The sequence below is a fragment of the Thermobia domestica genome, chromosome 2 (assembly GCF_964235325.1).
Source record: "Thermobia domestica chromosome 2, izTheDome1.hap1.1, whole genome shotgun sequence".
Taxonomy (NCBI): Eukaryota; Metazoa; Arthropoda; class Insecta; order Zygentoma; family Lepismatidae; genus Thermobia; species Thermobia domestica.
In genome coordinates, this window is record NC_137455.1 from 107,758,469 (window position 1) to 107,783,904 (window position 25,436).

General features: G+C 35.7%; 1 protein-coding gene across 10 annotated transcripts in view; it reads left to right on the forward strand.

Moving 5' to 3' along the window:
• Nucleotides 1-25,436, forward strand: part of by (focal adhesion protein tensin) — a 947,366-nt gene that overhangs the window by 553,051 nt on the left and 368,879 nt on the right. The window contains exon 1 of one of the 10 annotated variants that reach the window (XM_081744712.1): nucleotides 10,482-10,590. The exons of 7 other annotated variants lie outside the window; for them this stretch is intronic. In XM_081744712.1, coding sequence (XP_081600838.1) covers nucleotides 10,549-10,590 — 42 coding nt within the window. In that variant the 5' untranslated portion in view covers nucleotides 10,482-10,548. Of the gene's footprint in view, nucleotides 1-10,481; nucleotides 10,591-21,274; nucleotides 21,594-25,436 lie in introns of those variants that run through there. 2 more of the 10 variants (XM_081744720.1, XM_081744735.1) reach the window with 2 other exon arrangements.

A 25,436-nucleotide genomic window follows, 5' to 3' on the forward strand; every position in this document is an offset into this window, starting at 1 on the left:
AAACAAATGTTGTGCTGTCGTAATCTCAGCTGCGTACAGAACATCAGGTATATGCCTCTATGTGAGTAATTTTTCACTCAATAGTCTGCGGATAGTTTTCAGCTTTGGTATCAAATAGTAATTCTAAATTTGATTTAAACTTATAAGATGATTAACAATCTGTTGCAGTTGTCACAGCTCATATTTTTAAAATAATTTTCCAAATAAAACGATAGCAATTGCCTTCCGGTTTTCACGCAGTCGCAATTGACGGTCATATTAAGGGTTGGTTGGTTTGTTTAGAGTTTAGTATTCCTTTCAGCAGCGAGACTATGTGAGAGGTGGACCTATAGCTTTAAATGATATTCGAACCACATGAGCTCCAGCCGGGAATCGAACCCGGTTTTCCCAAAAATGCTGACTATAAAATGTTACTAAGTCTTATAGCGAAGGATAGTAATAATGTATCTCTTGGCCTATCTCTTCACTCTAAGCCTTCTGAGGTGGGTACGGTGACTCAGGGGTAGGGCGCTTATCTCTGGTGCATGGAATCCGTGGTTCGATCATCGACCAAGTAAGTTTATGGTGGACAACATCGTATCCGTGAATTTCCAGTTTCTTTCCACATTCTCATTCCACCAAATATTCCATCATCATTCACTTGTCTTAATCATCCGTCTTTCTCAGCCTAAAGGGCATAAAAGAAGGACGTTAAACGAAAGATTTCATTTTAAGATTTTTAACCCTCTCTAATTTCCAATTTTTCGTATTGCTTGAGAATCACAGAGGAGAGGAAATAGCCGCTTTACACCTGCTTTAGTAGCCTATCTGTGCTAGACAAATAAGCTAACATCTGCGTTTGGATATTTTTAGAGAATAGTTAGTTCCCGAATATTTTGCAGTTTTGCAAACACAAAGCACGCAAAAAAAAAAAAAAAAAGTATATTCTTTGAATTCTCTTCTCTTAAGACTGTTTCATCAACGTAATTGTAAAAGATTGCTTGAGATCAATTCTTGTAAGAACCATACGTAATTAATTATTTCTAAGAGTTATCTTTCGGCGCGATGCAAGATACAAAGTATGACCAACCAGTCTTAACAGGTTTCTTGATTAAAAAAAAAAAAAAATACACATGTTAACCAGTGAAGACTAATAATTAATTTTTATCCGCCATGTTGCTTTCTTCTTGGAAGGGGAAAACGGAAACTTCTGAAAACTTATCAACTCTGAAAATGAAACATATTAATTTATTGCCTTATTTTTAGTAATGTTAAGGAGAAAATGAGTTTATATGAACTTGTAAGGTAAAAATGAAGTAGTAGTTAGGACAACAATTCGTGGAAAAATGCCTTTTTAAGATCACATTAACCTTTCAATCAGTGGTTGCTCAGTAGGAGATTTCTTTCATTAGATTGCGTGGTTAATTAAGTGCGCTGTTTTCTCCCCTCTTTCTTCTCATCACATAAACTGTTACTGTCAATAATTCATAAAATGGAAAACCCCCTTTGAAGCACTAATTAAAGAAATCTCTGGTTTAGTTTCTACGAAATACAAATGTTGTTTTTATAATTGTTATTTGTTTGTGTGGATTCTCACTGTTCGGTTCACCATTTTGACCACAAATGGTCGATTACATTTATCAAATAATGATTGGACCCTATTTAAGCGCGGAAGAGAGGACAATAGTAGTTGTTCTCATGAAATATTTAGTTACTGTACCTTTCCATACCTCTACATGTTTCTGTATCTTAATATATACTTCCTTAACATGCAATCTTATTATTAATATTATTATTATTGTTAAGTTATTCCTTTTTGTTGTGTGTTATTTTTTTATTTTATTTTTCTACGGTAGTTCTACAGCTTCTTTTGGTGTGTCACGAAAACCTCAGTTGTTTTATTTTCTTTCTTTAGAATTGTGTGAAAAGCGGTCTTTTTGATGTTCTGTTTCTTCTGATTCCTGTGGTTGATGCAATGTAACCTGATGGTTAGCTTCCCATAAGGCGGAACAAAAACAAAATAAACCCTCCTAACCCTTTTTTCTATATATATAATTATCAATGTTCTTGTTCGCCTCATTCATGAATCACACGCAAATTAGGGCACTAGAATTGTGTTATTTTTTAAAAAGTTCCGGTTAATGATTGTCGAACATGAAAACAGTTTTCGTTACTTTAATTCCTTCAGGGTTGTTCGATTTGATAGCAACTGCACAGGGTGGTTTCAAAGTAGTGGTAAGTTTTTAGTTAAACACTGTTTGTTTGGTATGATTATATTTATACAATCATTTATACATTGCATTTATAAATTATACTTTTCAAGGGTGAAAGTGAATCTGAAAAGGTAGGGGGGACACATGACGTCAAGCCATCCCCCGTGCCTATCTTTGCCTTTTTTTTTTTTTTTTTTTTTTTTTTTTTTTTTTTTTTTTTGGAAAGTGGAGGGATGCCATAGATATATTTTGGGAATGCTGAATGACGTCTGCCCGTGTTCCTCTTCACTTTCACCCCCTGGTACTTACAGTATACGATCATGAAAGAGTATGCCATTCAGAGGGAGTTAGTTTTCTTAATCAATCTAGCACATCCTGGTTATAGTTCCACCGCCACCCATCCTGAAATAAGAGTGGATAAGGAATGCATAAGAGACGAGACGATACAGTATTTTCGTGACGAGAAGGAGCTCTTCGAATACAGAAAGATACGTTTGTCGAAACGAAACATCACTTTTACAAGACATTTTCGTGACGAGACAGGCTCCAACTGATATCTTGTTTTCAGCCATTAGGGTTGTCTACGAGACAAAGAGTTGAGTGTGTCTCGGTGGGAACTCATGCACTAGAGCAATTACCTCTGATGCTAGTGTTTCCTGGATCGATTCTAGGTTGTGGAGCTTCTGGTGATCTATATCTTTTCCGGATTTTATCATGATTTTTCGTCTTTATGTATTCCAACATATATTTTTTTCATTATCCTTCCGCATTGTTTATAATGTTATAACATTTATAATGTTTCAGCTTACTCGACATAAACGGGAGACGTTAAAGGCTGGTTCATTTCATTTCAAAATGGAAAAAAAGTGTACTCCCTCGTAGTTATGTGGTTAGAGAACGTGTCTGCGGGGCGGGAGACCCGGCTCGATTTCCGGTAGAAGCTCGGATCTCATGTTAAGTTGTAAGTCTACGTCTCATATAGCCTGGGTGCTGAATAGGCCATTAAACTCTGAACCAACCAATGCAAGAAAAACGCAAATAAAAATAGCTATATCCAATGACTAGCTTTAAACATGTCCCCTGTGAAGTATGCAATACACGGTTATATTCTGAGCATTTTAAAGTGGAATAACTGTCAGGATGATGAACATCTTAAATATACGTGTAGAATACATACAATATGAAAGTAGTGTCTATTTCAATATATTCAAGGAATTCATATTCATTGTTTGATTAATTGCAAGATGACTTGACTGAATTTCCGCTAACAACTTCATCTCTAGCATTCATTGTTCTCAGCTGCATTTCGCTTTGATCATTGTGCGTAACTAATGAAATTTAACTGTTAATTAAGTGGCTTTGTTCCTAGGCTGGTTACTCACTGGACAATAAGCAGTGGCCTTGTCTAATGAAGTCTTTGTAGTTTCGTGCGACAAGTGTGGAGTGTGGGGTGGTACATTAAGGAGCTTGCATTTCATTTGGTAGACTTCTAAAACTATTTCTGCTAATTTTCACAAGGATTCATAATTAAATTGTTAATGTATGTATGGTAAATGTATAATAAGTCAGAATTATTTGTCTATTTTACAAATAGTAGCGTCATTTCAGAATTTGCCAGGGGAGGAACTAGGTTGTCCACCGAGATAATAGTTTTACGTTTTTTATTAGTAGCAGTGTCGCGTGTATACCACATGAAAGAGTTTGATTTGTATGTCGTGATATTTTCTCCATTAATATTGATACCGGAAGTGGTAATATTTTTCTGCCACTTCCGGTTTTAATAGAGAGATTAGAGTAGAGATGGAGTATATTCTTGGGATGCTTAATTGATTAGAGACGACTGCTTTTCACTATCTATTACGATTTTCATTCTATAGCGATCAGCGTTGGAACCCGAAGTGGTTGATTTCTGCCACTTCCGGTTTGAATAGGTGTTAAAATAGCACTTCCGATTTGAATACGTGTTAGAGGAGCACTTCTGGTTTGAATAGGTGTTAAAATAGCACTTCCGATTTGAATACGTGTTAAAAGAGCACTTCTGGTTTGAATAGGTGTTAAAAGAGCACTTCTGGTTTGAATAAGTGTTAAAAGAGCACTTCTGGTTTGAATAGGTGTTAAAATAGCACTTCCGATTTGAATACGTGTTAAAAGAGCACTTCTGGTTTGAATAAGTGTTAAAAGAGCACTTCTGGTTTGAATACGTGTTAAAAGAGCACTTCTGGTTTGAATACGTGTTAAAAGAGCACTTCTGGTTTGAATAGGTGTTAAAATAGCACTTCCGATTTGAATACGTGTTAAAAGAGCACTTCCGGTTTGAATAGGTGTTAAAATAGCACTTCCGATTTGAATACGTGTTAAAAGAGCACTTCTGGTTTGAATAGGTGTTAAAATAGCACTTCCGATTTGAATACGTGTTAAAAGAGCACTTCTGGTTTGAATAGGTGTTAAAAGAGCACTTCTGGTTTGAATAAGTGTTAAAAGAGAAGCTGATACCTATTCTTAGAACGGTAAATCGATTCAGAAAAGCCGTTTATCGCTATCTCTTATCGCATTGTTTTCTCTATGTAGATCAATATTGAAACTGGAAGTTGTAGTGGATTTCTATCACTTCCGGTTTTAGTATAGAATTAAGAACGGAGAAGAAATGTATTCTTGGGACGATTAATCGATTGAAGATAACTACTTCTCGCTATCTATTACTGTTTTTCTCTGTAGTAATTCACGTTAAAACCAGAAATGATTGATTTATACCATTTCTAGATTGAATATCACTTCCACCAAGGAACGAATTCGATTTCTAACTTGTGACCCTCTACTTCATTGCGATGATGCATCAAGTATTTCTTGTGATTTTTGTCTCCTAGACGGACACACGGACAGAGTGAATAGATTACATAAAATTTGGCCTCCATAACTTGGAAACCAAAATCCAGCAATGCTTATACAGCAGGTAAAATTCTATCTTCATACTAAATTTAATTCAGATCGTAGGAGTTCAGGGTATGTTTTTTTCTCTTTCTTTCTTTCTTTCTTTCTTTCTTTCTTTCTTTCTTCGAAAACCTGTCTCAAGATTTCACCACTCATAATTCAGGAAGCAAAAGCGAGATCAACAGAATATTTCACCCACTTATATAGCAGCTTAGTTAGGATCTCTTTATCACCACACTGTCCCGTCTCGAAAATATGTCATGAGAACGATGTCTCGTCTCGGAATATGTATCTGTTTCTAATGGAGTACTTGTGTTTTGTTGCAAAAGTGTGTGTTTCGTCTTGTCTCGTGGTCAATCCTGATAAATTTTAATGGGAATCTTGTTATGATGTCTGGCTTTCTATAAAATTTTCATCACAATTGGTTGTGTGACAATGTAACACGCAAAGTTACACACTATTTGCAGTGTTCTGTCGTAATACTAGAAAGCTAGTAAATCTGGAAAAGTGTGTGTGTGTTTTCGCTATATTCTTGTAAACACAGGGGCCCATAATGCTGAAACTGTCAATAAATAAGCTATCAGCTATCTCCATGTCAATTTTAGTTCAAATCTTTGAGGTATTGTCCTATCATTATGTCCCTTAGGCTATAGGTGGTGGATGAAAGAAATGGTGGAATGAGAATGTGGGAGACATGATGTCCACCATGAATTCGCATGGCCTGGGATCAAACCAGAGACCCTTCGCACTAGAAGTGAGTGCTGTACCACTTTTTCAATTATTTATTTGTTTTAATTTATCTCAACTGGGACCTTAATTTTCTCTTGAATTCTTCTTAACAATCCTACAGGGATACGAACACAAAAGTACGGTGGGTCAGTGGTAGATCGTTTACCTCTGGTGCGTGGAGTCCTTGGTTCGATCCCTGTCCAAGTAAGTTTGTGGTAGACAACATCGTGTCCGTGTGCTTTCTCAGGATACTCGTTTTCTTCCGCTTTCTCATTCCACCAAGTCTTCCATCATCATTAACTTGCTTTAATCATCGTCTCCCTTACCCTAAAGGGCATAATAGTGGGAAATTAAACTGAAATATTTGATTTCACGAACGCAGAAACTTTGAGGACAGTTAAAAGAACACCTATCCTCTTAAGAAGAACTCGAAACCCCCTCCCTACTCATGGATTTCTCCTTATCATCGTCGATCTAACGCCTCAGACTGTTCGACTACACCACAAGGCTACTACGGAAACACTGTCCTCTTTTCAATTAATACGTACTACAAATCTATCAAAGCTGTTCTTGGTTTAAATGCTTGTAAAACTTCTCAGCTAGACGGACAACATGATAAAATACTGTGGCAGTACCAGGGATATCGGTTTTATAGCTAAATAAAGCAGAACGTTGCTGCCATAGTTCTTGTGCTGGAAGTGATAAATGCTTTTTTATATCTTCACGTCTAATACTGCACACTGATAGCAACGACCTTACCTGAGTTCTTTTATCATGTAAATGCTAAATTTTTACATGTACCATTATTTTCTTTAAAAAAAAAAAAGAAAAAGAAAGACGTAAAGGAAAGAAAAAGTACTTCAAAGATTTGAAAAGGCTTCAAAGATTTTTTTTTTTTTAAGTTCACTTTTGTGTTCATAGTTTGTATTGAGTAGTGTGTTATTTGCCATTCAACACAATACCTCTTCATTTGCGAACGTAGTTCTGGAATTTACCGCTAGGTGTCCAAACGGCAAGAAGGCAGAATATGGTAATCTATCTTCAATAGTGCAAAGCAGGTCCATTTACGATGTTGCCAGTCATAGCAATTTGCTGTTTGTTGCAGAATTTAAGCTTAAGAAAAACATGAAATTTTGAAATATGCCTATGTTTGAGGTAAATACAGTGGTTGGCAGCTGCATTGACGACAATAAGGTAATAAATTGATTACCTTGTTTTATATAAATGTTATAACAAAACAGTGTTGTTACTGTAAAAGTTACGATTGAAATATGGCATAAATTTACAACAGAAATTTGACAATGATAGGCATATTACATTAACGAGGATAAATTATATGTGGACAAATAGCATTACATAGACTTTTTAATAATCAGAAATCAGAGCTGTCTTTGGTCACGTTTGACATTGAGTTATTACAGTCAACTCGGTAGTATAGTAGCTCTCCTCGCTGGTCTAGCGCCTTCGGTGTACGTAGTTCTGGGTTCGATTTCCACTGGGAGAGCGTTGAAGTTTGAACACACTACGATCAGACTTTCTTTTAGAAAATATTGTCCGGTGGCAGGCAAAATGAAAATATGAAAGGACTGTGCTAGGACATTTGCTAAAGAACATGCTATTCCCAAGAGTGACATGTATTCGCAATTTAAAGGATGTCTCGGTATTGGAAAGGGACCTTAAACTTCCATAAATAATCATAGAATCGGTAGAGTAACTTTAATTACGAAGGTTTGAAATTTAAATTTCAAAAGAAATATAGTGTTAGTCACAAAAGAATGAGTCATTTGTTCAGACATACCTACCTACCACAGGAAAGCATATGCGATCGAGATGGATACCTTTGGATTGATAGGTCTATTCCATTTGTAGCCTTGTAGATGTCTGACAAAACAGAAAATAACAACATACTAGAGAACACACACAGAGTAATAATTTAATGAGGACATATTTGGAAGTAATTTTTGTTGAAGTTAAACGGTTGAAGTTATCGGTATAAAACAAACCTATGTATATTACTGGAACTTTAATCTACAGAGTACATTCTTTCACATTATTGCCCTGACGATCAACATACTTCTACCAGCGTGTAACCAGTTTTATAATCCCGTCGTTTTAAAATTGCTAATCTTGACCACAGAATCATAGCCCGACGGTTTATTACATTGTCAGAACCGAAATGAAATGTTCTCAGGTGTTCATTAAGTTTTTGAAAAGATTAAAGCCTAACGGAGCCAAATCTAGACTGTATACAGGATGAGATATAACAGTAAAACCAAGCGCTGATTTTCTGTTGTCATTGCACTAGTGTGAAGGCAATCTTTTTAGTGCCGAATGATAAGTTTTACTTGTGGACGAAGTCGTCAAATCCGTGCTTTCGGTTTTGTGATAATGTTACAGTAGTGATCAGAATTGATGAAAGTGTCCTAGCATGACCTTGTATTCGGTATTTACTATAAGGAAGTTTTTCACTTGCCAAGTTTTAACGTTTCTTTCTAGTACAGAAATGGCGGCCCGCGAATAATAATAATGATAATAATGTGTACTTATTCCAACTTCGTGTACAACAGGAAGAATATAGCTCACCATCATAATATACCTGAATGAAGACTACATTTAAATGTGAAAATATTTTCTTTAACCTTTGTTAGTTACTTTCAATTTTTAAGAAGAGGAGGTGGATGTTGGGGTAAGACAGAACTAGAGGTACAAGGGTTCGAAAAAAAGCGTTATTTTTTAAAAGGAAATTTTTTTCTCTCGGCATTTTATCTTGAGAAATTTTCGGCTTTTTCAACATTTCTAGTTTAATGAGGAAGTACAAGTAGTAGTTTTACTCTTGTTTACCCATCATAACACGAAAAAAACATTTACACTATTCTGAAGATAAACGCAAAAGCATTGAAAAATCAGAGAAAATCGTTCACGCGATAGGAAAAAATGGCAAAGCAGTGAATGCAGTGGGCTTTCTAATTGAAACGAATTGTATTTGTAGAATTTATTAGAGTAATATTCAACGACAAAAATGTTCTAGTAATAAAGTTTAATAGTACGGTATTAGCAAAAGGATCTAACTGTTCTGAAAATGTAATAATTTCATGTAAAATCATTATCGTTTACAATTTATGGCTAAACTAAACTTTACTTAATATATTGTAGGAGCTAAAGACACATTTTACGTAGAAGATTATTCGGAACAAATATATCAATCTATATCCATAGCAATTATTGGGATTCAAGGAAGAGTCGGTTAATAACGTAATACCGAATTCCAAGCACATTGACACAATCTAACGGTAGGAGAAGAAGTAGTGGTATGAATAATGTAGTTTTATTACCGTTAAACTGACGTCATACCCAAAACTATCGTTAATAGCTTTGATTTTATAAAATCAACTTACGTTAAATGCTCAAGCTCACAATGATGTTTCTCAAGGGAGAACGAAATGTAAGCGAAATTTTATATCCAAACTAATTTAGTTTCTTTTTTTATCTGTTTCTTCATTTATGGTTCTTTTTTCTTGTCTGCCAGTTTCACTTTAGACAACCTGTAAAACACACGCGTGAAAAGACGTATAATTTTCAGGAACTTGATAAGGTTGTTAGGCAACCAAGTTGACACTAGTGTTATGTTGAGTTGCATATCTTATTTGCTGGCAACCGGAGAAGTACCAGCTTAAGAATCAATCAATCAGGATAGCCAGCCCCACATTAAAAATAGAAATCATAAATAGTAGTGAGAATTTTGAGAAGGATTTTTTAAATTGTAGAAACCTTTACAGGAAATGGAAAAGATTATAGCTACTGTATGAGAAAGTTGCAAAAAGTCAAATTTGCGTTTTTTACTTCCTTCAAAAAAGTCGGCTCTCTATGAAAAGTAAAAAGAGCTTTGTCCCCCCAAAAGCAGTCTTTTTTGCACCTTTGAGAAAACTAATCTTTCTTTGAAAGAGGTCAGAAATTCTTTAAGAATTGTAACATGCAGAGTTAAGAATTCTAACTTCTACCAGGCCCCTCCTACATTTTTGGGCTGGCTACGGGCCTGCAGAAACATATATCCATTTTTAAAAAGAAAGGAACTTACGTAGTTTTAAGATTTTACGTTATTTTCCAAACTTTTTGTTCTATTTTCTTTTGTCCTTCAGGCCATATAGTAATGCAAGATCTTTTTTCAATATAACATTTTGAATTACTGTAACGAGTGCGGAGGTAAAAGTATGGGAATGTAGATGAAGATGGAAAAGCGCGGGTAACTTTGTCTTGTCATCCCACGAACCCCCAGAACGAACGAGGAGAAGGAAGTACATCTTATTCATCCTTTAGCATGTCTTTGGAAATACAAGTGTCGTCGCTAAAAATACGGAGGAATATCCGCACCTTTCAACCCCTGAGACAACATCTCAAGTCACGGTGGAACAATTTCTCTTCAGCTCCTTTCGAAAAAAGTAGAAGGGTAGAAAAAAAAAAAAGAAAGAGGGTTTATCTGAAGCATCTTCTGCCATCATTTCGCATCCGCACGGTACCTCAATTTAGATAGCTTTGCCCCCCTCTCTCCCACTCTCCCGCTACACACACACACACACTTCCTCAATCTCTCTCTTCAGCTCCCAATGTTACGTACGTGAGAGTGTGTGTGGCTCAGTTGGGCCAAATATCGTTTGTTCTTAACTTCCGTCTCGTCGAAGGAAGTGTCGTGATCTTTTGGCACATGAGAGGCTGGAAACGATTTTTACTATGCTACGACGATCAGGTAAGACATCTTTTTAAGTATTTATCTAACAGAATCCTGTTACCCTTTTTTGTTTTGATTCTGTATAAAATGATTGTTGTCCGCTGTTTCTGTTTGATTTTGGTCCATACGTTGTGTGTGTGTGTGCTTAAGAGTATGTATGAGCCATGTGTGTCCTGTTCTAAATCTGGCAATTCTCTCATGTGCTCGGTTTAGTCCGCGCCGTCTGATAAATTGCAGGTGGTACTGAAGTCATTATCCTAACATAGAGTAAAATGCAGTCTTCCCGTTTGATTTGATTGAGTTTTAATTACGTAGGTTGTACTATGTGATGTTTGTTAAGTATGTAAATCATTAGTGAATAATTTGCAGAACAAGAGAAGCGCTGTTAATTCATTTACAAAACGCAGTTTCAGCATTGTTAAGTCAAATAAAGTTTTAGTAAAATAACAATTATTGGCAAATACTGTCACTTTACTGTTAATATCAACAATTTTCCCTGCAATACTCCTGATTATGATGTAACACTACAGGGTATTTGTCAATTAGTTGTAATATTTACTCACGACTGTCTTACGCAAGACAATTAGAGAAGATACAGACTAAATCCCAAATTTAGGATTTAGGATTTAGATTTCTGGGCTTTCAGCATCTAAGGCCATTTAGCCCTTCACGTTTTTGAGGGATGACGTCCCTCGGCGAGCACACAATCCGGGGAAAGGGAAGGAAGAAAGGATTTTGGAAGGAAGGAAGCAGCCACCCCGGCATTTGCCTGGTGTGAATGAGGAAAACCCAGGAAAACCTCATTCAGGGTGGCTGGCCTGAAAAAGCGTTTTACACTTCTTCGACCGAGTGGTCCCAGCAGGAATCGAACCCGAGACCGCTCGCACCGAAGGCGAGAGTTAAATCCAAATTTGAAACAGCTGCTACCTTAGTAGAAAATTTTCTTTTTGAAACCTTTGAGCAAAGAAGAAGCATTCTTGATGTATTATTAATACGCAAAATCATTAATTATGAGAGAGATTGTTCGGAACTAACGAATGAGATTAAACTTCAGGTTCCTACTTTAAGAACGAAGCTAGCAAACACAGATTTCTTTTTCTATCAGAAAGCCAGGACCAATGTACTTATGAAGTCTCCTATGTGGCGAATAAGTGCTTCTTGTAACAGGTACAACTAGGAAAATAAAAGTTTAGATATTTGTAGTATGTCTGTAAATGATTTCCGAGATGAACTGTTGAACCACTTTAGAATACTATACAAAATACTGTAATTGGGCCCTAAAGGCCTGTTGTATTCTTAAATAAATAAATAAATATCAAAGCTCTTGTAATCTAAGCTGAATACAGAACTTCAGGTTGATTTAACTTCAACGGGTCATCTTACTCATCATTTGGTTAAATTTAATGAAGCAAACAACTTTCGTGAGCAACATTAGTTCACCCAGGTCTTGCATCTGAAACACTCTTTTAGAGTTACAAATTCATAGTATATTAACTAAAAACTGACAAAGTGATTGTTCGAACACAATGTAGAACATTTTATCAGCGTTTCAAGATGCTCAAGTCTTTACATAATATACTCTAAAAATAAATATGGTTTAAGTGTCACATCTTTCGGGGCCCCCTCGTGATGCAGGGCATACATTTTATACATAAATTTACAAAACAAAAGGAGATGAGAAATATTTATAAGAATCGTAAGAAGACAAGAAACAATTCTTCGAGTATCGAGACGAGATGAGAACTAAGGTTTTCTCATCTAGTCTCATTGGCAACACTACGTATAGGCATGTTCACAAGAAATTGGTTCCTCGCCTTTTTTCTTTAAAAGCCATATTCTCTTACTACACCATGAAGCAAAAATGTGTATTTCCTAGTTGCTTGTGATCAAATTAGTTCATAAATTACATATTAAAGACCTTTTTTCAAAGATAAGTAGGACAGGTATTTTTCTACATAACTTCCTACTACGATAACATAGCAGAGTAAATGCAAATTAAATTGTATTTTTAAATGTAATACCTAGGTACAGTGGTTATTGAAAACGAAACACGTAAAATGCTCTTCATGAACTTATTGTTGTGATAAGATTGTTTGTTTAGTAAATGCGATTGCTAAGAAGTTCAATAGGCCATACAGTCCGTAAATCTATAATATTTTATGCAAACACATACATTTAAATACATAATTCATTGAAATTCTAATGCATGCATTTTGCATTGTTGTATAGATGGAAAGGTGCTGAACTACGAAGAGGAAAAGAAGGTGCGATTTTTCGGGAAAGCCAATCAAATAGATGAATCGAAACAGTAACAAAATACGGAACTTTGCAGTAGTTATTTCTGAATGTTGCGGAAATGATGAAATCGAGACATTTAATGTAATAGAGCATATTCATCAGTGGCAGATTTTCAATAAAACAACAACGAAATATTGACAAATAGTTTTAGTATTATACCGTTGTTAAGTTACAGTAATTGGTGATATAAGGAATAGAGTAGTTGTTAATACGTTTTAACAAAGATTAATCATTACTAAGGTTAGAATTTTATTGTAGGCCTACTATAAATTTGCAGAAAATACAGAACAAAAATGCATTTATGTACTAAAATGCCCTAAAACATGTTTACAAATGCACTAAAAATTGTATTAAAAAACGAAAACAACAGCACATATTCTTCATAGTAGATTTCCTACGTTTTTTTTCAGAAATTAATATATATATATATATATATATATATATATATATATATATATATATATATATATATATATATATATATATATATATATATATATATAGTAAGATCGATTTACAACAAGTACACAAACGATTTTTGAATTGTAGCGCTAGCGCTTGCAGTGAGTTTGCTGATTTCACCACATACGGGACAACGCCTGTTACAAGGAGCTCATTCTCGTATTAAATGATATGAGGCCGTAACATATGCGTTGATTGCCAAATAATTTTCTGAGGCGGAATAATAAACATTTACCAGAATATCAGAGTTTAGAAGACATTTTACCAGGTCCATCATGTTGCAACACACCAATAGCAACATTTACAACTCTGAATCACTACAAATCACATGTTTTGTCCCCGGTATTTTCTTTCCTCTATTTTGTGCCTATTATTCTGAATTTTTCTCGAAATTCTTTTCTTCCTTAATGTCAAAAATCAGAAGGATTTAGAAGAGTATTTTTCTATTTAAAAAAAATATACGGAATTTTTATACTATTCACTTTACTGTAAGGAATGTCAGCACAGATAAACGCTTCATACAAATCTTCGAAAAGTACTGAAGGATTTTATATGTATCAAATTGTCCAAGAAGGTGTTGTATTGTTTGTTCTATTACGTGAACATAGGCTAGACCAAAATTAATTATTTGTGTAAATTTCAGGATCACTGAGTTGTGTATTTTTAAGTGGAGAAGTATTACGTGAATATAGACTAGACCAAAAATTTTTAGTGTTTTACCAAAACAATTGCTTTAAAAAAGGGTCTTAAAAGTGCATTCACGGATACTACAAGGATACAAACCACTTTTAGAAGTAATTGTTTTGGTAAAACACTAAAAATTTTGGTCTAGCCTATATTCACGTAATATTCCTCCACTTAAAAGCATACTACTGAGTGATCCTGAAATGGACACCAATAATTAATTTTGGTCAAGCCTATATTCACGTAATAATTCGTTCGCACGTAGGTTAAGTTCACGTTTATGTTTCTCCCCTTTTTACATGCTGTTCCATAGTAAATTTTCATTCAGATACAATTGCCATACTATACACCTTATATTACTATAAATTTTCAGTACAGTAGAGAATCTACAGCCAACAGTGGCGTAAGCTTTTACATCCCTTCCTATATCACAAGTGATCTAAAAAATATCTACACAGTTGAAAGCGAACGGATGGAGAGAAAGGGGGAAATGTGATTCATCTAACAATTGCAACTCTCAACAATTCGAAGAGAAACAATTGCAGAATTCGAAGAGGAAAAAGCTCGACTTTTTTTTTTTTTAAGGTGAACTCAACTTGCAAAATATTGTATCTTGTTTCATTTCTTTCTTTCTTCCTTTTAAAAAAAAAATCGTGAACTTCTACAAAATGTCCAGTTAAAATACTGAACAAATCCTAAAAATGTACGTAAATATTCCGATTTTGTTTTAAAAAATAAACATAGAAGTTGGTAAACAAAAATGAAAAAATGCAACAACAAAGATATTTTAAATCACAATTTTTTAATGAAACAAAATTATATTGTAATGAGGAAAGTTTCTATTCATCGGAGAAAAATATGCAAAATCATCGAAATCTTAACCTTGATCATTACTATTATCGATAGTCTTTCTAATATCATTCGTTTCTCGTATTAATCCTGTTAAACACGAGTATAATTTCACAATGATTATGATTTGAGAATGTAATATTACAGCATGTCTGCCAGTGATTCGTTGGCGACGGAATAGAAAGAAAATGCAATTTGTAAATTGTAATGCTCCATAATAATGCGCTATGGGCTAAAGGAGTCAGATGATTAAGTACAAATGAATGTTGTAAATTAACTGGTGAAAGTAGAGTTTGGGAGGAAATGGAAGAACCTCGAGAAACCCCAAAGACACAATGTTGTGCAGCACAACTTCACATGGTTTGGAGTCAACCCAGGTACTCCATGTACCACCAAAAGCGAGTGAGTGCTTTACCACTGAACTACTGTGTCATTTTGCCGAAGTAAAAGAAGGGTTGAGATAATAAACCAAAGAAAAAAAGAGAGAAGAAAAGTTAGGCTAACTCAGCGATAGTATGATAATGGAATGCAATGTTCCTAGTGGAAATGCATATTGTGTTCTCGGTTTAACCTCATCTAGTAATAACAGGCAGTTTTAATCTTTTTTAAAATAATAAAAATATAATTAATTTATAGTTTGTTTTCAAGTATGGAAAATAAATTAATGAAAAAAAGAGAACAGGATATGCATATATATATCTGGTGTCAAGGTTATATAGTGATCTATGCCCGCTATAGTGAAAAAAAAATGTTATCACTCCCCGCTGTTTGATGTGAACACTCGTTTCATCTTGCCGGCAGGAATTTATCCCTTTTTCCGATCTCCACTCTCAGTGTCAGACATTTTACTGTTTAGTACTGCCCTATCGCTGTTGACTGAGACAGCTTGACTCAGTTCCATGCGAAGTATTAAATGGAACTTGCAGGACACCAAAAGCTATAGCCGAGTAGTATACCAATAGTTGATGTGTGATTAAGCACATCGGTTTCCATCTTCTGTTGTTTCTGGCTTTCTAGACCAGAATTCCCCCAACTCATTTATTTAAATAAATCCGAAGCAGCTAGTATTGCTCACAATACAAGAAATGCCTCGTCTTATCTCGATTCTGTTCTCGAAGAAACGAAACGAGAAGTGCTCTTTAAAAAAAAAAAAAAAAAAAAAAAAAAAAAATTACAGACGAGACCTGGAAATTTCTCGAGTCTAGTGACAACCGTAGCGTAGCCAGGATGTGTGTTTGGGGGGGGGGGCAAGTGCTGTTATAGGTACATATAGAAAAATTACAAACAAAAAAATATATAAGCACAAACATATATAAAAAATTACAAACATCAAAGTACCAAAGTACATTGTCGGACCTCTTTGGGGGGGGGGGGCCGGCCCCTCCGGGCCCCCCCTTCCCTACGCCACTGAGTGACAACATTAGGTGACCCAAGTCCTATATCTCAAATACTGTTTTAGTGTTACATAATTCATAGGGAAACACCTATTAATTGATAAAATGATTGCACGAGCACAATGAAGAGCATTCATCAAGTTGAATGATACGCAAGTCAGTACACAATATATTCTAATAATAAGTAAAGCTTAAATGTTGTTGTACTACATCTTTCGTGAACCTCTGCTAACGCGGAAGGATTCTGAAACTTTCCACATGAACTTAAGAAAAAAATCATGGCATTAATTTTATTACATAATATACAAGGCGAGACGAGACGACGAGACGAGAAACGATTTCCGATAATCGAGATGAGACAAGAAAGAATTCATTAAGAATCAAAATGAGACGAGAACTGTACAAAATTTACTAGTCAAGGTGTAACCTTATTTCTCGTCTCTATGGCTAACTCTAATGTTAGATATTGGTCTGTATAACATTGTTCTATTTTCGTCTTAGACAGTTTGACTCAGTTCCATACGACGTACATATAGGCTTGCCAACTGGTCGGTTTTTCACCCGCCTGGCCGGAAATATTGCTATTAGTTTGATTAAAGCCGGTGACCGGTACAAACTTTTTACCGGCCCCTTTATCACCAGTTTGTGTTTCAAATTTGTATCTAATTCGGAGCAATTTTCGTCTAGTTCGAAGTATAGATTTAAAAAGTAACTTTCATTCTGTAAATCCAAAACTGTCACCTTTCACCATCTATCAACAATTAATATTTTTTATTCATTTGTTTAGATAATTCTAAAGACATGACAGGGATTGTATAAGGGAAAGTTTGAAATTTACTTGTAAGGAATTTTATACATTTATTGAGAGTGAAAAAGGACTTCTTAAAGCAATTTCCTGTAAAATGAAATCTTTGAATTTTATGTCCCACGGTTATGCCGGCTAGGCTAAAGGAGATGGTGATGATGAAATAATGAATGAAATGGTGGAATGAAGAAAGTGAGAAGAAACGGGAGAATCCGGACAAAACCCACGCACACAGTGTTTGTCCATCACAAAGTTTACTTGGAGCGAGTTGCTATCGAACCAAGGACCTACGCACCAGAGGTGAACACTCTACCACTGAGCCACCGCGGCCTCGCAATTTCCTGCAGTTGAAGCATACGTTAAAGAATAAATTTCATTTTCCAAATCCAAAATTGTCACATAATGATTATTATACTTTTGTTCATCGGTTTCGAAAAGAAGTGGCAGTTACTGGTAAATCAATAAAATGATCAATGCCAATTTCAGTTTCTTATTTATAGCGCAGTACATCTATTAAGCTTATTAGTAAATGTACTAAAGATATGCAGAATATAGGTGCTAATGAACTTTTGTTCAAGATACTACATTTCCTTTCCATGGATATTTCAGACCTATATCATAGGGAATTTGGGGGGAGAGGTGCCGGTTTTTTTTATTTTCCAGAGTTGGCAACCCTACGTACATAGCTAAATTAAATGAAATATACATCACACAAAAGGTTATAGCCGACCAATATCTCACTTGGTTGATGTGTGATTACCACATCTGCTCCCTCTGTTGTCTCTGGAATTTCCTCATGGCTAAGAGGTTAGCGTACACGCCTTTGGCGTGAGAAATCTTGGTCTGATTCCCTGCGGGAGCTCATGTGTTTTGGTTAAGTTGAGTTGATTTTGAGTTTAACGTCCCGTTCAGCAGCGAGGTTATATGAGACGTGGACCTACTGATTAACGTAGAATCCGAACCATATGAGCTCCGCCGGAAATCGAACCCGGGTCTCCCACGCCAAAGGCAGGTACGCTAACCGCTTAGTCACGAAGAGCTCAATCATGTACTTCGGATTCCACCCTCAGTACTGTTCTATCATTGTTGACTGAGACGGCTTAAGCTGTAGGTCTACATGTCATATGTTGTCTCTGGCTTTCTAGTTCAGAGTTCGCGACCCCTTCATTTAAATGATTTTCAAGTTGCTTCCAGGTGCTCGGTCAGCATGGAAAAATTCTAAATTCTCTCAGAGAATCGAAGTGAGACCTTAATCTTCAATGCATACGTACTTAGGATTCGCGATGAGATTATAATCTTGTCTCAAAAAGCGTATCTGATTCTATCGAAAGACCTCTGTCTTATCTTTAGTGATGTCCACGAGACTCGACGAGACAAGAATAGGTCTAGGTATCTATTGCAAAAAATAAATAAATAAATAAATAAATAAATAAAGTTGAAAAATTAGCTTTCGTTCAAGAGTTGTCATGTGGAGTAATAAGATGTTACATGGTCCACTTGAGCGACCCTAATAAATTTATTTAATCTTATTATAACGCCTCAAACGTAACCGTTACATATGGAACACAAAGACAAGTAGCTAACACCAATTAATTGTGCACTAGTCCCAGGATCTATCCGCAGTGGGGGACGCTTCTTTCACACAGACCTGGGTGGTAATGAGGATCCGTAGGTAGTGTTTATATAGCCTCTGTTTTTGAACTCCAATTTAATAAATTTATCAGCCAACCAACGAACTTGCATGATTGGCGGCTTTAAGCATCATATACACTTCGTATCAGAGACACTCCCAGGATTTTTCCCCCACCAGGAGTGTCTAAAAGACCTTGAGCATGTATACACATAACACTTCATTTTAAACTACAATTATTTACGAACAATACATAATTTATGAACTGCAGTTAATATACAATAGTATTTAATATAAATATATCGAACATCGTAGTGTGTGAATAAACAAATCTAATATGTTTCGAAATATATCTGGAAAATTAGAATTCGTTTGACAATCCACGGGAATGCAATTACATTCCTTGTCCTACTCTCATACAGATGGTCATGCTTCGTCAGGGCCGGATTTACTGGGGTGCAATGGTGCACGTGCACCCCCCTTCGTTGTAAATATACACTATATAAAATGAGAAGCTAGCAGTGAAAGTAGCCACACTTTCCGAAACTTTCTGTCATGTTTCCCTTTGGGACTTAAAAGAAACCAGAGCTTTGCAAAAGCAATAGTTTAAGTTGATTATCAAAAGGTTGAAGGAATAGGATTTACCAAGCACAACAATATATAGCATTTGTCAAGTAGGTAAGAAAACAGAAACCATGAGAAGACAATTTTTTTTTGTGCATAACGCTTGCGACCCTCTTTAAAATACTCCCCTCCCCTCCGTTCTATGTATCACGTTGTCAGGTGTAAAGAATATTGTCACATGTCACTTTGAAGAGTTTCAGTGTGATTAGTTATTTTTAGTTATTGGTGCACCTCCTCAGAAAATCCTCGATCCGGCCCTGTGTCTCGTGTATTAATACATTTTACTACAAAAAGTTTTTGTGCTTCCATTTAGTAGTGTCCAAGACCGTGAGGCAAATGACAAGCTGCTTGATTAAGAGATGGTGAACGTCGGTCTAGAACGCCTAGAATAACAGCAGTGGATAGTCAATGTGTTGACCACACTTCAGTTAAGTGTTAATAGTCTTTAATGAGCTGTGGCGTAAAGGTGCTCAATTTTGAAACGCGTTTTATTTTGATATCGATGACACATTATTTAAACTTGTATAGAAAAGAATATGTTTGTTTGTGGACAGAATTTTACATAGAAAGGAGCCAGCAAATTTGGTACATAGATAGATCTCTATCAGATCTAATCATATACGAAGCCGTTTTATTTTCGGTCTGAGGGGGGGTGGGAGGTTAAAATTTATGCACATTTCTTCTTTGATTATTTCTAAGAACGCCTTACCTACACGCAACCCCCATTACTTCTCTATTCTGCGGGCTTACATAACAGCAAAGGATAAATGCCGGGAATGGAATAATAGACATTTGTCGCCCTTTCTTTTAATTCAGGTTCTAAATAAACACCTGCAATGATAAGTGCTTGCAACTTGTACCGGTTAGAAGAAATTCTAATACTGATCCAGTGAAATTCTGTTGGATACATTAATCAATCAAATGAAATAAATCTACTGTCGATAATAATAAGTACTTGTAAAAAAAAAAAATAGGAACTAGCATTATTTGACACATATACAATAATTTAACGAGTTACGACGTTTTATGAATTATTTTCCTACTATAAATGCTTGATTTTACGCATAAGTGTGTATATTTCGTATGTTGTTGCTGTCAAAAACGTGTATTTCGTCTTAGGGAAAAAGGATATACAATTAGTAAATTTCCGTTGTTTGAAATTGAAAGAAATGTTTTAACTATACTATTAATTTGTAAAGGCGGGGGAGGGGCAAAAGTACGGTATTTTTCCCACTCCAGCACTAATTTACCCTTATCTTGTCTTCGTACGAGATTTTTCTCAATACTTTACTAGTTTATTTCAATCTGTTTTACCTTCTGAAAGAAACACCTGTACATTTTCTTCCGAAAAGAATGCTGAATTGGATTATGGTAAGTGAAGGAAAAGGAGAGAAGAAGAGGGTGTGTATGCCATGTCAAACGCGTTGATAAGCAACAACCTGATCTCTGCTCTGCTGGCTCTTGACACTGGCTTTGCGGTAACCGTTATGGGCCGGCCAAGTTCAAGTGAAAAAAATGGTCATAGTTGCCAGATATACACAGAAGGTTTCCGTCTATTTATTTATTTATTTATTTTATTTGTTTTTTAAGTGTCATGCAACTAATCAATGGGCGTGAATCAGTAACAATAACATTATGGCAACATCGCCTGTGGAAAACTATTGTTTAAAAAAAAATAAGAAAGAAAACAGTTCTTGCCAGGTTAGATCCCGGCGCTGGGGGCCAGTAAACAGTCTTTCAGTTTGCTCGATTGCCAAGCTTTGACCGGCATTTTTAACAGGTATGTGTGTGTGTGTGTGTTTGTGTGGTGATCGTGTTCTGCTGAGGCGACGTTTTATCGACGTGAAATAGTGAGCATGGTATGATGGTGGCGCGCTCTGGCGGCATCAGGAGGCACTTCATCGTAATCCACCAAGCTTTAATGCTATACCTATATCTCGTCGTCTGGGTTTTTAGGATGACGGTGAAGAAAAACTTTCTTTTTCGCTAACGTGGCAACACTGCTTGGAAGCAAAGGGGGGAATGGGGGCTAGGTGGCGATATAATATGGTCAGAACCACGCGTGTTGGCGGCTTTCGGTTCGTTGGTTGGGTTGGGAGGAATGAGATTGCGTGGTTGAACTCAAAGTCAGCGCGTGTCGATACATTCATACGTACAAGTGTTGTGTAGTTGTCAGACCACCGTGCAGGTTGGCTCTGATTGTGTTGTGTGTTTCTGAAGGGTGTCTGCCGGTAGACACAACATGAAACCCAGGATATTGTCATCCAAAGAACAGGTAAAAATAATATTTTTTTTTTCTGTATTTCGCTCCACCTACTTCTTGGTGTGATACCTGTGTCTTATATACAGTGTTGCCAGTTTGTGTACCTTGTGAGCACGTGTTATGGATCTGTCTCCTCCAGATAGTGTGAATCTGTTTGTTTTTGTGAGAATGTGGATGTGTAGGCCTATGATCATAAAAAGTTCGTAAATCTTGAACTTTTTTTCTTTTAATGTTCGGAAGTGTGTTTACATGATGCGATTCTAATTTTTAAAAAATTGAAAAAATGTCTTCAGTCCACGTTGTTATTATGTGTGTAAACAAAATAGTGAATTACCTGTCATACAGAAGATAAGTGTCAGTTATTTCCAGTGCTGTGATAGAAGCTATCAGTTGCCTTCATAAATTTATAGAACAAGTAGTACTAAAATAAGCAATATTAGAATTTTTTTTTCTCAAACCAAATTTTGATTTACAAGGAATATGTACAAATTTGAGAACAAACTTGATAGATACTTAACGGTTAATGATAATTTTGCATTATTATGTACAGTATCATTAACCATTACGTTTAGGCTTGTTGGAATATGTTAGAATCAGTTTCACTTTAATAGATTCGTGTTATTCATGATCAGTGTTTCTTCCAAACTTTTTTTTTTTTTAGGGGGCGCGAGGCCCTCAGTTTTTTGAGTGATAAAAATAATTAGGGCCATTATTTACCTAGTTTTTAAATTTTATAGTAAACTCATGATACATATCGTAGTCTGGGTTCTGCCTGTCCCCCCTTCCTCAGTTTTTTTACCTTCTAGATCCGTCCCTGATAGGTGCGTGTTATTCAGGATGTTATTGTTGGTGACGAATGACATCTCTTTCTAGCGCCATGCAAATTTGTATTGTTTTTGTGTCGATTTTATCGTAAACTACACATGAGGGCTTTCATATCCAGAGAAGCCCACAGACGACCTTTAGGACAGCTGAAGCCCATGACGTAATTTTGAGCGATCCGGAGTTGTATAACTTTTCATTGAAAATTATACAATCAAAGTGGAGAATGATAATTCTGCTGAAAGGAAAAAAAAAAAATGTATATTCTGGACAATGAATGGTGAAGTTGAGGAATAGTAAATAAGTAAGTTTGGGTGAATAGTAGTAAATAAGAGAGATTGCACCCAAGTTTTTGGGAGGAATAGGCACTCTTGCCCACATTTTTTTTCAGTTCAGCGGAATCTATCGATTGATATAATATATTATCTTTTGGACATTTTTTCTTTCATTATACCAGGGGAACGATCGCCCCCCCCCCCCCGCAAGAAGAGGAATCTTTCTTATTTTATATATAAATAAACGCATCCATAAAAACTTTGGAGCTCTTAAAAGTAGCTCTAAGTAACAATATTATTACCGACCGACCACAGCCCCCTCCCAGAAGTCCGTCCTGGATCCGCCCCTGCATTATACCATAATACTATTGTAAAATTTTAAAGTTATGACATAAGATAGAAGCCTGTATTTGAGGCCTCATTATTATTAAGTATTTTGTCTCTTGGTAGCTGCTGGGACTAATGAGTCTTTTTCTTTCTTTCTTATTTTCGAGGCTGGAAATGTTCCTTCATCGTTTCTCGATCTTCAGCTTTCTTTTTAACTCCAAATATTTTCTTCTAATATTTTTGAAATCATCGATTAGTTATGTTCTTCTTCTTCCTACTCCTCGCTTTCCTTCCATCTTTTTTTTTCTCTATGGCGGTACGATGAATGTTTTCTAAAAGCGTCCTCTTCTCTCCTCCCGTTTTAAAACATCTTCGTTTGTTCTTTCTCAGTCCACTTTATCTTCTCCATCTTTCTGCAACACCACATTTTGAAGCTTTCTACATATTTCTTCTCCAGTTTACGTAAAGTACAAGTTTCTGAACCATATAGCACTTGACCAGCTTGCCCGTTTGTTCAATATTAAGCGTGCTAGTTAAGAGTGATCTTTTCTTGTTGAATACCTCTTTGACTACGGCAATTCGTGACCTTACCTCTTTGATGAACGAAGCGTCTCTCATCAAAATATTTCCCACATATTTGAAATGATCTTACCTCTTTCTAAGTTCTCTTTGTTGTACTCTAACCCATAAGAGCGCGTAGCCTTGGATGACTTTCGATTTTTCGACATTAATGTATTATGGAGTTTTTAATTTTTTTTTTTTCTGAAACTAGACAGGAGAGTACGAAGGCCAGTTAGTCTAGAGTCTATTGTGTATAGTACAAATTAATAAGTCCACAATTAGATGCTAAATAAATATTACTTAATAAGTGTAGGTAGTGAAAGTATAAGTGTGCTAGAAATAATGAGAAAAGTATAATAATTTCCAAGCTTCAAGAAGGTGCACCAGTTCTTAAGAAAAAAAAATCTGGAAATGTAAATTATCAGTCCCACCAAGCAAGTACTGGAAAATATACATCTTCTTTCTTTCTTTTTTTGTTAATATTTCCCATGTAAAATGAGTTCAGTTGTGGCTGTAATATTGTTACTAATGAAAGAAGCGATAATATTACATGATCAATTAACGTCAGTCATTTATATGGTGGACTTGTGCTCTTTGAGGGATTTTACGGTAAGAGGCTTAATTCATATTCCGCATGCGTTTATGGATATTCAGAATCATATACGTGGATACTGAAACTGAAAAAAAAAAAAAAAAAAAAAATCAGCGTAATGCTCTACTTCAACGTATTTTTTAAAAGCTGTCCTTTCGTTAAAAGATTTGATTTTTGTAGAAAAAAAAACTATTTTCTAAAGGTACTGAAATATTATTTTGACAAGAATTTATGTCATCTGGAAATTAAAATGAAACTGACAAGCACTTGTAATAGTATAACTTGTTAGTTTACTTGTAATATTATTATACTACTATCTGTGCGTGCTTTTGCTTACGGATCTTTGGGGTAGCGGTCGGTAAACCTGCCAGAAGATGTTAGCCTCTGTTCCCTCCCCTATCTAACCTTGGAATTATATTTGTTGAGTAAATATGAAGTTCTAGCTTCTCTCGTTTGTTGACTTTAATTTTGGCGCCTTTGCTTTCAAGTGAATTTCAAATTTGAAGTAATGGCGTCCGTCAAGAAACGTATTGTTTATGAAGTAAGGTATTGGTAAGTTAACTAAGAGTATATATATATACACACAGAAATTGTACTAAAGTAAAATGAAATGAAATTTCTAGTATAACGCCTCTTATCGTTATGCCTTTTAGGGTAAAGGACACATAATGAATAGATGTAAATGACTATGAAATGATTGGCAGAAATATGAATGTGGGAGGAAACGACAGAAACTCGAGAAAACCCACTGACACAATGTTGTCCATTAGAAACCACATGGTTGGAGTAGTTTTTAATTTTTTTTAAAGGAAAGGAGTACAGCATTAAATGAAGGTATTATTAATCTGGAGCGAGTTTGTTGATCATCTCAGTCTGACACTTTCAACGTAAATGTTTTACCGGAATAGCAGTTTACAGATGCTACCTGGCTCGGATTGGCGTACCTAACATACAGCTCCTAACTGCTTCCTTCCCTCCTTTTCCTCGGATAGTGTGATCGCCGAGGGATCTTCCCTCATACGTGACGGGCTAACTTGGCCATAGATGCCGACATACCAGAAATCTAATTCCTAATTCTAATCCCTAATTTTTTATATTCATCGCTAACTTTGTCTTTCAGTTTTCACTTAAATTATTAAAAAAAAAATAAAAAAGTGGAACTGAGCTTAATGTACACCTTTAAGCTTTTCGTGTTGATGAAAACTACGATATTCGCCTTCGAAGTGCACACTCCTAATAAAGGTGCAGACTGGCAAGGCTCAGAGGATTGTATTCACA